The sequence below is a fragment of the Muntiacus reevesi genome, chromosome 12, assembly GCF_963930625.1.
Source record: "Muntiacus reevesi chromosome 12, mMunRee1.1, whole genome shotgun sequence".
Lineage (NCBI taxonomy): Eukaryota > Metazoa > Chordata > Mammalia > Artiodactyla > Cervidae > Muntiacus > Muntiacus reevesi.
In genome coordinates, this window is record NC_089260.1 from 46,499,379 (window position 1) to 46,515,868 (window position 16,490).

The 16,490-nt window shown below is 36.8% G+C and overlaps 1 protein-coding gene across 6 annotated transcripts in view; it reads right to left on the reverse strand.

The window, feature by feature from the left end:
- C12H8orf34 (chromosome 12 C8orf34 homolog) overlaps window positions 1-16,490 on the reverse strand; it is a 343,264-nt gene that overhangs the window by 260,469 nt on the left and 66,305 nt on the right. For all 6 annotated transcript variants that reach the window (XM_065902914.1, XM_065902913.1, XM_065902912.1 and 3 more), the window contains exon 3: window positions 6,692-6,823. In XM_065902914.1, the coding sequence (XP_065758986.1) occupies window positions 6,692-6,823 (132 nt within the window). The remainder of the gene's footprint in view (window positions 1-6,691; window positions 6,824-16,490) is intronic.

The window sequence follows — 16,490 nt, forward strand, 5'->3', positions numbered from 1 at the left end:
AGTCATATGTATTTTTCTTCCAAGTGCATATGGAACAATCTCTAGTATAAACCATATATATGTCAGGTCACAAAATAAGTCAAAATGTATAGACTACAGTAAAGGTGGTTTCTCAGACGGGAATTTGCAATTGTAAAGCCCACATTAAAAAGCAAGAAACATCTTATATCAATAACTGACTTTTATACTTTAAAGAAGTAGAAAAGAATAGAGAACTAAACTAAACCTAGCAGAATGACATAAAAAATAAATATTAAAACAGAGATACGTGAAATAGAGGATTCAAATGTAACAGAAATAAATCAACAAAACCAAAAGTTGACTCTTAAGAAAGAGCTTAAAAATTAATAAACCTTTAGCTAGATTCACTAAGAAAAAAGGGAGAAGACTCAAATTACTAAAATCACAAATGTAACCAAGACATTACTATAGACTTTTCAGAACTATTTTTAAAAAGAATTAGAATGCTATGAATATTGAATGCCAATAAGCTACACAACCTAGATGAAATGGAAAAATTCCTAGAAACAAACTGCCAAAAGCTACTCAAGAATAAACAAAAAATTTATAATAAAACATGGAATGAATAATCAAAAACCTCACAACAAAATCAAGCAGAAGACAAGGTGGCTTTATTGGTGAATTCTACCAAACATTTAAAGAACTGACATAAATTCTTCTCAAACACTTCCAAAAAAATGTAAAAGGAGGGAAAGCATCTAAACTCATTCTGTAAAGCCAGCATTTCCCTGACACAGAAGACAAAGATATAATAATAAAACAATACAGCAGCATCTCTTCTGAAAATAGAGGCAAAAATGCTCAACAAAACAGAAACATATCAAATTCAGCAGCATAATAAAAGGATTATGGAAACACAAAATAGTCAAAGCAATCTTGACAAGGGAAAATGGAGCTGGAGGAATCACGCCCCTGGACTTCAGATTATACACTGAAGCTGTAGTAATCAATAGTAAGGTACCGGCACAAAAATGGAAATATACATCAATGGAACAAGATAGAAAGCCCAGAAGTAAACCTATGATCAATTAATTTACAACAAAGTAGGTAAGAGTACATTATACAATGAGGAAAAGATAGTCTCTTCAATTAGTGGTGCTGGAAAAACCAGAGAGCTCCGTGTAAAAGAATGAAATTAGAACATTCTCTAACACAAAAACAAATTCAAAATGGATTAAATACCTAAATATAAGGCCAGATACTATAAAACTCTTAGAGGAAAACAGACAGAACACTCTTTTACATAAATTGCAGCAGTATCTTTTTGGATGCATCTCCTATTCTAATGAAAATAAAAACAAAAATTTCTAAATGGGACCTAATTCAACTTAAAAGGTTTTGCACAGCAAAAGAAACCATAAAAAATGAAACAAGAACCCACAGAATGGGAGAAAATATTTGCAAATGAAGCAACTGACAAGGGATTAATCTCCAAACTACACAAACACATAACACAAACTACACAAACACATAACAATATCAAACAAACAAACAACTCAATCAAAAAATGGGCAGAAGGTCTAAGGAAGACATACAGATGGCCAAAAAAGCATATGAAAAGATGTTCAACATTGCTAATTATTAAAGATATGCAAATTAAAACTACAATGAGGTATCACCTTACAGTGGTCACAATGGCCATCATCAAAAAGTCTACAAACAATAATGTGGGAGATGGTTTTGAGAAAAGGGAAGTCTTTTACACGTTGGTGGGAATGTAAATTGGTAAACCACTATGGAGAAGAGTATGGATATTCCTTAAAAAACTCAAAATAGAGCTGCCACACAATGTAGCATTCCCACTCCTGGACATGTGTCCAGAGAAAATCATTATTTGAAAAGATACATGCACTCCAATGTTCACTGCAGCACTACAGTAGCCAAGACAAGGAATTAACCTAAATATCCATCCACAGAGGAATGGATAAAGAAGGTGTAGTATGTATATACAATGGAATATTTCTCAGTCATAAAAAAGAATGAAATAATGCCATTTGCAGCCAACATGGATGGATCTAGACACTATTGCAATAAATGCTGTAAGTCAGACAAAGACATATGCAGTATGATATCACATATGTAGAATCTAAAAAGATGATATGAATGAACTTATTTATAAAACAGAAACAGCCTCACAGACTTGGAAAAAAAACTTATGGCTACCAAAGGGGAAAGGTTGGGGAGAGGAATAATTAGGAGTTTGGGATTAACACATACACACTATTACAAATAAAATAGATAATCAACAGGGACCTAATGTATAGTACAGCAAACTCTACTCAATATTCTGTAGTAACCTACACGGGAAAAGAATCTGAAAAAGAATGGATATATGTAGGTGTATAACTGAATCACTTTGCCATACACCTAAAACTAATACAACATTGCAAATACACTATACTCCAATGTCAAATAAAAATCATATTTAAAAAGTATTTATAAGCTGTTCCCAAGCAATAAAAACTAAACTTAATAAATGCACTCATTAAAAAAGGTTAAATATCATGACAAAGTGGGATTTATCTCAGGAATATAAAAGTTATTTAACATAAAATTAATCAATGCAATAATTGTGTTAACAGAATTAATTTAAAATGCATCATCATTTTGATTGATGGAGAAAAGGCTTTTGACAAAATTCAATATTCTGTCATAATAAAAATTCCCAGTAAACGAATAGAAAGGAACTTCTTCTATATGATAAAAGAAACTCACAGCTAACGTCATGTAGATTAGTAAAATAATGAAAGTTTTCCCCTTAAGATGAGGAATAAGAAAGGATGCTGGCTTTCATCACTTACCTTCAACACTATAAAATTTCTAGCCCAAGCAAGTAGGTAAGAAAACAAAATAAACAGTATCAATATTGGAAAATGAAAAATAAAACTAACTCTACTTGCAGATAAAAAGAATAGCAACTTACTTTAAAAAATGAACAAAGGACTTCAATAGACATTTCTCCAAGGAAGATATACATATGGCCAAGAAGAACATGAAAGGATGCTCAATATCATTAGTTGTTATAGAAATGTAAGTCAAAACAACGAGATAACACTTCACACCCACTTGTATGGTATAATATTTTTGTTATTAAAAAAAAGTAACAAATGTTGGTGAGAATGTGGAGAAACCAAAAACATTTATATTGCTGATGGGAATGTAAAATAGTACAGCTTCTATAAAATACAACTGCAATTCTCTCCAGTTAAAACATACAATGTGACCCAGCATTTCCACTTCAAGGTATATACTCAAAATCATGGATCATGAGTATTCAAACAACTACCTCTATGTCAATGTTTATAACAGAACTATTCATGATAGCAAAATGTAGAAATAACCAAAGTATCCTAAAATAAATGGATGAATAAACAGAATGTAGTCTATCTATACAATGGAATATGATTCAACCACAAAAAAGAATGAAGTTCTATTACCTACTGCAATGGGAATGAACCTGAAAATATTACGCGAGGTAAAATAAGTCAATCACAGGAAGCTCACACATCATGTGATTCTATTAAGATGAACATGTTAGTCACTCAGTTCAGTTCAGTCGCTCAGTTGTATCTGACTCCGCAACTCCATGGATTGCAACACGCCAGGCTTCCCTGTCCACCACCACCTCCCGGAGTTTACTCAAACTCAGGTGCGTTGAGTCAGTGATGCCATCCAACCATCTCATCCTGTCGTCCCCTTCTCGCTCAGCCATGTCCAATTCTTTGTGCCAGGTTCCTCTGTCCATGGGATTTACCAAGCAAAAATACTGGAGTGGGTTGCCATTCCCTTCTCCAGGGGATCTTCCTGACCCAGGGGTCAAACTCAGGTGTCCCCACATAGCAGGCAGATTCTTTACAGCCTGAGCCAATCAAAACAGGCAAATTCATAGAGACAGAAAGCAAGTTTCCAGGGGCTGGTGGGAGGTAGAAATGTTGAGTGACTGTACAGTTTCCTTTTCTGAGGTGAAATGTTTTGGTAAGAAAGAGGTTATGGTAGCACACTATTTTGAATGTATTAAATGCCATTTGAATTGTACAATTCAAAATGCTTAATTTTTGTTACATTATTTTAACCTAAAAAAATGTATTTTTGAGTCATTTGTTATGAAGCCATGGTAACTAGAACATCTCTAAAACATTTTTGGCTCTCCAAGGTCACAGTGTTACACTTGTACATTTTATTTTAGACATTTCATTGTTCTTGTTTCTATCTGTAGGTCTATGACCCATATCAGATTGATTTTCAGCATGAATTAAGGCACGAATCAATGTGTATATTTTTCCATATGAATCAATGTGTGTATTTTTCCATATGAATATCCGATGTTGAAGGGACTGTTTCTTTTCTTACTGTATTGCTTAGATGTCCTTGTGAAAAACCATTTGACTGCATATGCAGGTTCTTTTTTTACTTTTTATTAAGGTCAATTGATCTATTTTTCCATCCTTTCTCCAAAATCACACTGTCTTGATAACTACAAGTTTTATAAAAAGACTTGAAGCCAGGCAGGGTAAATTCTCCAAGCTAGTTCATGTTTTTCAAGATTGCTTTAGAAAATCATGGTCCTTTGCCTTTCCAAATCAATTTAAAATAATACAGTCAATTTCAAGGACCTGTAGAGTTTGGATAGCAATTGCACTTATTTCAATAAGAGGCTGCTATTTGTTTCTCTGTTTCCTCTTTTCTTGTCTTTATTTTGGTAGACTAAATCAAAAAAATTGGGGCATCCTATTTTAATAAACTTATTAACATTTTATTTATTCTTTTTCATGCTTCTTTCTAGTGGTGCTTTATATGTTACAACATACAACTGTGACTTACCAGTCTATGTTCAAAAGATATTCTATTATTTCAGGAACAATTTATGTTTAAACAATATATTTCTAATTAATAACTCTGAATCCTATAATCTTAATGTCATGTTTATTATCTCTATACATAATATTAAAAATGCATGAGACTGTGTTAATAATTTTCCTTTAAAAAGCTAATAGTCCAGTGGAGCCAGAGGTTAAGAGTAGGTCACCTGAAGAGAAAAGATATTAGATGCCAGTTCACCAGTAACATTTTGTGCCTACAGAACATCCCATAAACAGCAAAGTCTCTGCAAAATGATGGACCTTACAGCATTCTGTCCTCTAAGTGCTGAGATCCAGGACTTGGCTCTTTAAAATTGGCAAACTCTAGGGTTATGTATTCGGAGAAGGCAATGGCACCCCTCTCTAGTACTCTTGTCTGGAAAATTCCATGGATGGAGGAGCCTGGTGGGCTGCAGTCCATGGGGTCGCTACGAGTCGGACACAACTGAGCGTCTTCACTTTCACTTTTCACTTTCATGCATTGGAGAAGGAAATGGCAACCTGCTCCAGTGTTCTTGCCTGGAGAATCCCAGGGATGGGGGAGCCTGGTGGGCTGCCATCTATGGGGTCGCACAGAGTTGGACACAACTGACACGACTTAGCAGCAGCAGCAGGGTTATGTATTAATATTTATCGTTGGGAGAGAATGAAGACAGACAGACAGACAGACATTTCCAAGGATAGAAAGAGAAATGTGAGACTGAGAACTGATTGATTTCATTTATTCCTTTATTCTTTTTTTTCATTTAACACTATTCATTGAGCCAGGAACTGTACTAGATATTACTGGGAATATGGTTGTGAACAACACATTTAAAATTTAAACTTCTATGCCTTTTTTAAATGTTGGGACCAAACATTATATTCCAACCTGGTGGAGCAGTATAATTTAGCTAAAATAATAATTTTAAAAGAATATTTGCAGTTTATAATACTTAACATAATTCTCACTAGAATTTTGTGGCTGATACAATTCTTTTTATGAGTGTCATTGTATAAACATACAAACAAAAAAACTCAAGGAGTTAATTTCAGTTATTTTCACAAATATTCCAAATTCAGAATCCATTTAGCACATAATGATTTTTCAAAATTTTCAAACAAAGATAAGTATTTTCTATCTATTCCTTTCTCTGTTTAAATTAAAATCACATATCTCAGTCTGCAACAAACACAAGAAACTGATGTTTAAGAACAGCTTTCAGGCTCTTTTGTCTTCCAAGAATAACTGACTTGCAACAAGATCCTAAGCTATATGACATGTTTATGCATATGTGGTGGTAACAGAGCAATGGAAGAACTTAGTGGCTAGAAAGGCAGAGAGAAAGGAGGAGAGGCACTGAGAGAAGGGATAATTATTGCGGGAGAGAACAAATATACAACCTTTGGTAACAAAGGAGTAGGACTTCAGAGAGACCCTGGATGAAGGATTTTTTTTTTTAATTTTGTTAAATGTTTTGAAAAGAAACCTTCTTTGCCTTCCCTCTAAAAGATTTAATTTGTTTTTATATCCTTTATTAAATGTAGGTTTGGTATTGCTCTGAATATAATAAAATACTGCAACTGTTCCTGAGAGGCAAGGGACCTGCACCATGAAGTTTACATTCTTAAAAGAATATTATACTCAAAGGTCTAAACCAATCACATATGCTTGAGAATATATGTTAATGCTCAAACAAATGTGAAATTAATTACAATTAATAGGCAGAAATATCAGAAACAAATTTGGTTTCAATTCTTACCTTTTCTTCACTTTACTAACACATACTTAATACACATTAAGTTAATATTTAAATGACAAATTTCCTTACATGATTTTGATTCTGGAGATGGTGGATAAATATTAGACACAGCAAGGTCACTTTTTGACTTTTTAGGCTTCTTTGCACTTAATTGCCAGGGTTTATCATAGTTTCTGAAATCTCTTCTTGTTCCTTTATGTTCTGTCGAACAAAAAAAAAAACACAATAAAAACAATAAGTGATTTCATGATTGATCAAAAATTAAATCCATGAATTAATTAGATATACCTAGTAAAAGCTATGCTGCCTTGTATCAAATTAATGCTAATATCCCAGATTATTACTTGCTTTATTTGTCCTGTAAACGTGAGTTTTGCATTTGATATGAATTAGTTTATATATTAATGTGATTAAAATGATGTTAAGCTGTGAAATTATTTGAAAGTCTTTTTAAGGCACAGATTACTTAAAATAACATTCTATAAATGGGTGTCATGGAATAAAGCATTGTATTTTGCTGTAAATAAAAACAACTAAATGTTTAAGTAAATTTTACTCATCTGATGTTACCTTATCTGTTATTCACTATGACACATAAAACCACTGGTGCACACATACATTTCCACCACAGTATTTTTTAGGGAAATTAAATAAATAGACTTGTTTACTCTTCAGAGACAAAACAGAGCAGGCCTCTGACCTTCCTTCTAACCTTGCTGGACACAGCCCTGACTGGGAGTGACTGCGAATGACTGAATGACTGCCAGCTGTGAGTGCAGGACCTGCAGCATCACAGATAAGATGCAGGGGTGGGGGGAAATCTTGAGATTGTGTAGCCCCTGAAGAGGGCCTGAACAATCAAGTCCCAGGCTTAAACAGCATTCCAAATTCTACAAGACAAAACATTGTACAGGAGGCAGTGATCAAGGCCCTCCCCAAGAAAAAGAAACACAAAAAGGCAAAATGGTTGTCTGAGGATGCCTTACAAATAGCCGAGAAAAGAAGAGACATTAAAGACAAAGGAGAAAAGGAAAGATACATCCATTTGAATGCAGAGTTCCAAAGAATAGCAAGGAGAAATAAGAAAGCCTTCCTCAGTGATCAATGCAACGAAATAGAGGAAAACAATAGAATGGGAAAGACTAGAGATCTCTTCAAGAAAATCAGAGATGCCAAGGGAACATTTCATGCAAAAATGGGCTCAATAAAGGACAGAAATGGTATGGACCTAACAGAAGCAGAAGATATTAAGAAGAGGTGGCAAAAATACACAGAAGAACTATACAAAAAAGATCTTCATGACCCAAATAACCATGATGGTGTGATCACTCACCTAGAGCCAGACATTCAGGAATGCAAAGTCAAGGGGGCCTTAGGAAGTATCACTTATGAACAAAGCTAGTGGAGGTGATGGAATTCCAGTTGAGCTATTTCAAATCCTAAAAGATGATGCTGTATAATGATGATTGCTGCACTCAATATGCCAGCAAATTTGGAAAACTCAGAAGTGGACACAGAACTGGAAAAGGTCAGATTTCATTCCAATCCCAAAGAGGTAATGCCAAAGAAAGCTCGAACTACCACACAATTGCACTCATCTCAAACGCTAGCAAAGTAATGCTCAAAATTCTCCAAGCCAGGCTTCAACAGTACATGAATTATGAACTTCCAGATGTTCAAGCTGAATTTAGAAAAGGCACAGGAACCAGAGATCAAATTGCCAACATCCACTGGATCACAGAAAAAGCAACAAAGTTCCAGAAAAACATCTAATTCTCTTTTATTGACTATGCCAAAGCCTTTGACTATGTGGATCACAACAAACTGTGGAAAACTCTTCAAGAGGTGGGAATACCAGACCATCTTACTTGCTTCCTGAGAAATGTGTTGGCAGGTCAAGAAGCAACAGTTAGAACTGGACATGGACAACGGACTAGATCCAAATTGGGAAAGGAGTACATCAAGGCTGTATATTGTCACCCTGCTAATTTAGCTTACATGCAGAATACATGTAATGTATTGTGAATTCACATGTAATGTGAAATGCCAGACTAGATGACGTACAAGCTAGAATCAAGATTGTGGGGAAAAATATCAATAACCTCAGATATGCAGATAACACCATGCTTAAGGCAGAAGGTGAATAGGAACTAAAGAGTCTCTTAATGAATGTGAAAGAGGAGAGTGAAAAACTGGCTTAAAACTCAACATTCAGAAAACAAAGATCATGGCATCTGGTCCCATCACTTCATAGCAAATAGAAGGGGAAACAATGGAAACAGTGAGAGATGCTGTTACTTTCTTGGGCTCCAAAATCACTGCAGATGGTGACTGCAGCCATGAACTTAAAAGATTCTTGCTCCTTGGAAGACACTTACAACCAACCTAGATAGCATATTAAAAAGCAGAGACATTCAGTTCAGTTCAGTTCAGTCACACAGTCGTATCCGACTCTTTTCGACCCCATGAACAGCAGCATGCCAGGCCTCCCTGTCCATCACCAACTCCCAGAGTCCACCCAAACCCATGTCCATTGAGTCAATTCTTTGGCGCTCAGTTTTCTTTATAGTCCAGCTCTCACATCCATACATGACCACTGGAGAAACCATAGCCTTGACTAGACGGACCTTTGTTGACAAAGTAATGTCTCTGCTTTGCCAACAAAGGTCCACCTAGTCAAGGCTATGGTTTTTCCAGTGGTCAAGTATGAATGTGAGAGCTGGACTATAAAGAAAGTTGAGTGCCGAAGAACTGATGCTTTTGAACTGTGGTGTTGGAGAAGACTCTTGAGAGTCCCTGGACTGCAAGGAGATCAGGCCAATCAATCCTGAATGAAATCAGTCCTAAATATTCATTGGAAGGACTGATGCTGAAGCTGAAAGTACAATACTTTGGCCACCTGATGCGAAGAACTGACATTGGAAAAGACCCTGATGCTGGGAAAGATTGAAAGTAGGAGGAGTAGGGGACAACAGAGGATGAGATGGTTGGATGTTATCACCGACTCAATGGACATGAGTTTGAGTAAGCTGCGGGAGTTGGTGTTGGACAGGGAAGCCTGGCATGCTGCACTTCATGGGGTCGCAAAGAGTTGGACATGACTGAGTGACTGTACTGAACTAACCTGAGACTTACAATTTGCTTACAGATTGATGATGATATCAGTTTGCGTCCGTCCTGGGTTTATAAGAGAGAACCCTGAACTGTAATCTTTGAAGTCTCACACACAGAGCTGATGCGCTGCCCAGGACCTTTCCCCAGTTGGTACCCCAGACTGCTGTCACATGGGATTTCTCTACATTATTTAAGTCTTAGTGTCAGCAAGTCCAATTTGGTGATGTATCTTCTGCTCTATTTCTCTTCTTCTAATGTTAGTATATTGAAAGTAAGCTAGATAATTCTCTGACAAATATTTTTATTATTTATTCATATATAACAAGTGGCTTATTTTGTTCACAAATCCTTTGACCCTGAGACAAAACTGAAAACATTCGGCAAAACAGTATTACTCATTTTTTCCACTGTTCTGTTCAAGAAAGAGTAATTCAGTCACCTTTACTAAAAGCTACAGCTCCCCTTCAAAGGTGGTCAGTATCATATCAACTTTCAAATGAAATGACCTTTCCAGGAGTTCATCCCTCTTGACATCTTTTCATCCCATATTTTTAGACAGACTCTATTGTGGAGCTTCTTCTTCTTTTATTCTCAGGGCATTATATCCTCCTTATCCCCATATCACCTACCTAACTGCACCTTGTCTGTCTTATTCATTGCTTGCTTATCTTTTATCTAAATGACATTCCTTAGCTTCCTTCCTTCTACCTTCTTGTCTAAATTTCAATATTTTCAAATCACCCTAGCTCTATGCATGATTCATAAATATTTCTCTGGCTACCCACTTATAAACACCAAGTAGACATCATGAAATATTACAGAGATTCCTCAAATTCTCATGTTAAGTTTGTACTTAATGAGTTGTTATCCAGTTTTTCTACTGCAAACATCACATTAAATACCAAAAAAGGTATAAATATTCTAAAATATTAGTAACAGAAATATTGGTCTATGAACAGAAACACTGTTCTGCATTCTGCCATAGACAGTATTAAGATAAAAGATAAACATATCAGAAATAGATTGAAAAATATCTAGACATTTACAATGCTTGCCCCTACCTCAGATTCAGCTCCTTATATTGTTTCACAGTCTATCAGAATTTGTCTTTCTATATTCAGTCTAGGACCATAGTCTCTTCTAATGCAACACAGCTAAAGGAATTAAGAATCATCACCAGTCAAGGAAAAAAAAAAAGAATCATGGACACAAAACACAGTATTTCATGATACAAAGAAAAACCAAAAGCAGTCATAGAAGAATAATACACTGGATTTTGCAGCTTTTAAAATTCTCCACTATGAAAGAAAAAGAAATCCACATTAATTTGAATATCTTAGCAGTGATACTGTTCTTATTTAATGTGTTGAAAAGAGATGTGAGACAGAAAGTCACTTGTCAGTATCTCAAAGACCTATAGGATCTGACTGACACTACAAGCAGTAGCAGCCGTGATTTCACCTGTCTCCCCCAGATTCTTTAAAACTTACCTAAATAGTTCTAAGCTATATGGTAAGGGAACAAAAAAGAAGAGAATAGTAAATATCTACACTATTTACTGACAAACCTAAAACTAGATGGACTTCTCCCATGGCTCAGCAGTAAAGATCCTCCTGCCTGCCAATGCAGGAGACAAAGGCTCGATCCCTGGTTTGGGAAGATCCCCTGGAAGAGGAAATGGCAATCCACTCCAGCATTCTTGCCTGAGAAATCCCATGGACAGAGGAGCCTGGAGGGCTGAAATCCATGGGGTCACAAAAGAACAGGATGTCACTTAGCTACTAAACAAACAAAACTAATTAGAACATTCTTCATTTAAATTCAAATAAACAAAATGAATATTTTAACAAAGAAGATTCCATATAAAAAGCAAGAATACATCACTCAAGATATAGAAGAAATTCCTAGTTTGAGGGAAGATTTACTATGAAAAAAACCTTTAAATTTTAGAATATGGCTATTTTATCATCTTAATACAAATAAAATAGACTCTGTGAAGCAAAAAGAAATGAGAAAAGAGATAAAACTGTAAAACTATAATTGCTAAGGTAAATGAAAGAAGATAAAGAATACTGACAGGAAATTAAAATGCAGTGTGTACCAACATTTAAATCTGTATAGAAAGCCAGAAAGAGAAAAGCAATACTGCAGAAAATTGAATCAGTGACAGGGAGACACACTTGACAAACATCCCTAGAAGTTATTAATAAAGTAAAGAAAACAATTTACACATAGCTGATTTTTCTGAAGAAATCAAAACAAATACAATAGAAGCATTAAGTACACAAGAAGACAAGCGTTCTAGGATAAAGATGCAGGTGTGCTAATTGAAAGGATTCACTGGATAAAATGAAAAATAAGAAAAGAGGCAAACATCCAGATGTGTTCCCAGTAAAACTCTTGAATATCAGAAATAAAGGAAAAACAAACCCCAAAAGTGTTTAATAATAGAGCATCTAGGAATAAGTAAAAGCAAGGTTGCTTTCAACTTTCTCTTAGACATTAAAAGACAAACTTCTGAAAACATGTTAAGCCCCCAAGATGCTAGATAAATTTAAAAGCAAAAAGCGGGCACCTTCAGATATTTTCAAAAAGTATTAACCTAAATAGTTTGAATATTGAGACCTTTTCTAACTAATTAAAACAAACACCAAAGGAAATAATTCAAAATAACAGTTAAAGTTTAAACTGGCACTATTTACTGTCACCTGAATTACCACCTTTTCTGCTAACAGTCGTATCCAAGAATTAGTCTCTGCTTTCCTTCTCCCTCCTGCCATATCCTTCTCTCTAAAATCTTTCCTCTTCACCTTCTGGGGCATACATTCCATGGTAAACAACAGTCTTCCATCTTCAAATCCTCTCCTTCAAGAGAAGAGCCACCTCATTCTTTCCACAAGAGTGCTCCCTCCTCTGCAGTTTCTTGGAATGAAAGGTGTTCATCCCCTCATGTGTCACCTGCCACAGCCTGGGTTTTTCTGGTCCATCCACGGTGGGTTTTTTTGTTTTGTTTGTTTGTTTTGGAGTGTAATTGCTTTACAATGCTGTGTTACTTTCTGCTGTTCAATGAAGTGAATCAGCTATGTGTGTATATGTATCCCCTCTCTCTTGGACCTACCTCCCACCTACATCCCCCATCCCACTCTCAAGTCATCACAGACCACGGCAGCTTTCCACCAGCTCTCTATTTTATACATGGTAGTGTATATCTGTCAATCCTAATCTCCCAATTCATCCCACCCTCCCCTTCCCTACTGTGTCCACAAGTCCATTATCTATACCTGCATCTCTATTCCTGCCCTGAAAATATATTCATCTGTACCATTTTTCTAGATTCCACATTTACAGCAGCTAGGACAAGGAAACAAGCTAAATATCCAATGACAGATGAATGGATAAAGAAGATGTGGTACATATACATGATGGAATATTACTCAGCCATAAAAAAGAATGAAACTGGGTCATTTGTAGAGATCTGGGTAGACCTACAGTCTGTCATACAGAGTGAAGTAAGTCAGAAAAAGAAAAACAAATACGATTCGGCCATGTTGAGCTGAAAGTTTCTCCTCTTCTGTGGTAAGTGCAGGATGTCTATACTGCTCACCACTCTTCATCACTGCATCTTTCTGCTCCTGATTACTCTTGCAGCCCTACTCAAGACACTGGCACAGTTACCCTTGACCTTTCAACAACCAGAATGAAACCCTGGTGACCTCTTAATTTCTTAAACAAACCATGTATTGAGTCTCACACTTCACTGTCCTCTCAAACCCTAAAGAACTTCACTTCCCTGAACTTCAGAGCCCACAAACTCGGGCCACCCACAGGACTTTCTCATCATCTGGAATCATTTCCCCTCAAAAGTCTTGGTCCCAAACACCACAATTTCCCTGGCCTTCTCAATCTTTCATATTTTCACCATACCTTCCTTTACACTGACCTCTTAAAGACTCTTAGTTCTCTGATCTGCTTTTTATGTCTAGACTGTTTCCTTGTTCCCTCCCTCCCATACCGGGCCACATGCTTTGATCGCTTGTACAGTTTACCCACAGACACCCTCAACGCCTTCATAAAACTGTCTGTCCACCCTTCATCCTCACTGCGGTACATCCACAGTTCTCATCAGTCTCTTAAACTGCGTTTCTCCCCTTCCTCCTAGCACTTCTGGGCACTGTGGGGGAAAAAACCACAATCCTGCCCTTAATTTCCATGATTATTACTTCACGTCTTGAATTTTAGATAAGCCCCTGGACTGCTTCAGTCTTTTTTATTTTCCTTTGCCAAGTCTCTTTTTATTCCTCACAATCATTATCATTCACTTCAATTTCTCCGATTTATTCCCCCAAACTCTTGTCCTCAGCCAACAACTTCACTTCTTAAAAAACTGGCAAAACATAGGCGAAAGATACCATCTCACACTTGCCTTGTCCCAGTCCAGCTCCTACTCTAAATTTAAGCACAACTTCTTCCATTCTCGTAATTTTAATGTCCACAATCCTGAATATGCTATTCCTGAAACTTCTGCCTTAACCCATCCAAAAAGTTTTAGACTCATATCCAATAGCCTGCTAGAGTTACCGACTAAGATGCCCCCAAGAAATTCAAGTTCATCCAAAGAAGCTGGATGAATTTTAGTCCTGTGTTCCCCTCTTGCTTTATTTTGTTGTTGTTCAGTCACTCAGTTGTGTCCAACTCTTTGTGACCCCATGAACAGCAGCTCACCAGGCTTCCCTGTCCTTCATTATCTCTCAGAGTTTTCTCAAACTCATACCCATTAAGTCAGTGATGCTATCTAACCATCTCATCCTCTGTCGCCCCCTTCTCCTCCTGCCTGCAATCTTTCCCAGCATCAAGGTCTTTTCCAGTGAGTCAGCTCTTGTGCATCAGGTGGCAAAGTATTGGAGCTTCAGCTTCAGCATCAGTCCTTCCAGTGAATATTCAGGGTTGATTTCCTTTAGGATGGACTGGTTTGATCTCCTTACTCCCAAGGGAGTCTCTTGCTTTATGAACAATCACTTCTACCATTACCCAAATCAGACAACTATGAGTTGTAAAAATCTTCTTCCCTCTCCAAGAAATGAGTTATTAAGTACTTGTGCTAGTCAAAATTCTAAAATGATCCATCCCTCAATCTCTGTCCCCTCATGTATGCCCTAAATAATTCCTTCCTCTTGAACATATTCAAGACTTTGACTTTCATCAAACCAACAGAATATAGCAAAGATGATAGGATATCAATGCTACTATATATTGTATTATAAGATTCCATCTTAGTAAACCTTACTGAAAGAAATTCTCTTTCTTGTTACAGAAATAAGCCTGCTATATTTTAAATGGATAACCAACAAGGACCTACAGTATAGCATACAGAACTCTGCTGAATGTTATGTAGCAGCCTAATGAGGGAGGGCAGGGAGGCTTGGGGGAGAATGGATCCATGTATACGTATGGCTAAGCCCCTTCACTGTTCACCTGAAATCATCACAACATTGCTAACTGGCTACACTCCAATACAAAGTTAAAAGTTCAAAAATAAATAAATAAATGTAAGAAGGCTGAGTGCTGAAGAACTGATGCTTTTGAATCATGGTGCTGGAAAAGACTCTTGAGAGTCCCTTGGACAGCAAAGAGATCAAACCAGTCAATCCTAAAAGAAAGTCAACCCTGAAGTCATCGGAAGGACTGATGCCAAAGCTGAAGTGCCAATACTTTGGCCACCTGATGTGAACAGCCAACTCACTGGAAAAGATCCAGTTGCTGGGAAAGATTAAAGGCAAAAGGAAGAGCGACCGACAGAGAATGAGATGGTTAGACAGCATCACCAACTCAATGAACATGAATCTGAGCAAACTCTGGAAGATAGTGAAGGACAGGGAAGCCTGGCATGCTGCAGTCCATGGGGTCCCAAAGACTTGCATACAACTTAGCAAATTAGCAAACTAAATTTGTTTAGCAACTGAACAACAACAGCAACAAATTCTCTCTCACGAAACAAAAAGAAATAAGCTGTCATGATGCAAGAGTTGTGTGGCAAAGAACTGTGGGTTGTACCTATTTGTTGAGAGCAGCTGCTGGTTGAGACGCAGCAAGAAAACAGGGACTTGTCATGTAGTCAAAAGGAAATTAATTCTGCCAACAACCTGAATGAACTTGGAAGCAGATTCTTTCTCATTCCAGCCTCCAGATGAAGATAGAACCTGGCCAACATCTTGATCTGTAGCTTTGTGTGATGAAACAGAAGATCTGCTTAAGCCCACCAGACTTTTGACTTGTGGTAAATGGGAGCTATTAAATGTGTGTTGATTAATGCTATATAATTTAATACACTATTGTCTCTCCAGACATGATAACTTACAAATATGGGTTCCTGTGAGTTTTAATGGGCTCATGGATGTTTATCTGGTCCACCTTCACAAGAATGGATTCCTCTTTGCAACTAGAAACCAGAGCCTATGCCTAATACTCACCTTGCTAAGAATCTAACCCTAAGAAAGTGACCAAGAAAAACCAAGAGTTCCCTCTTATTATACCAAAAGCTCATATTCTGGTTTCCTGTATGCAGCAGAGAACTTCTGTATAGATAACTAACACCAGAGTAGTCTACATTCTGCAGAGAATACCCTATCCCCTACCCACTTTAAGCACCAGTGTGAGAATACAGCCAAAGAGAACCAAAATCCTTTCATGGGATCCCAGAGGGCATGAAGAGAAGAGAAGCAACGGTGCTATCCCCAGAAAGCATTTAGAATCCAGT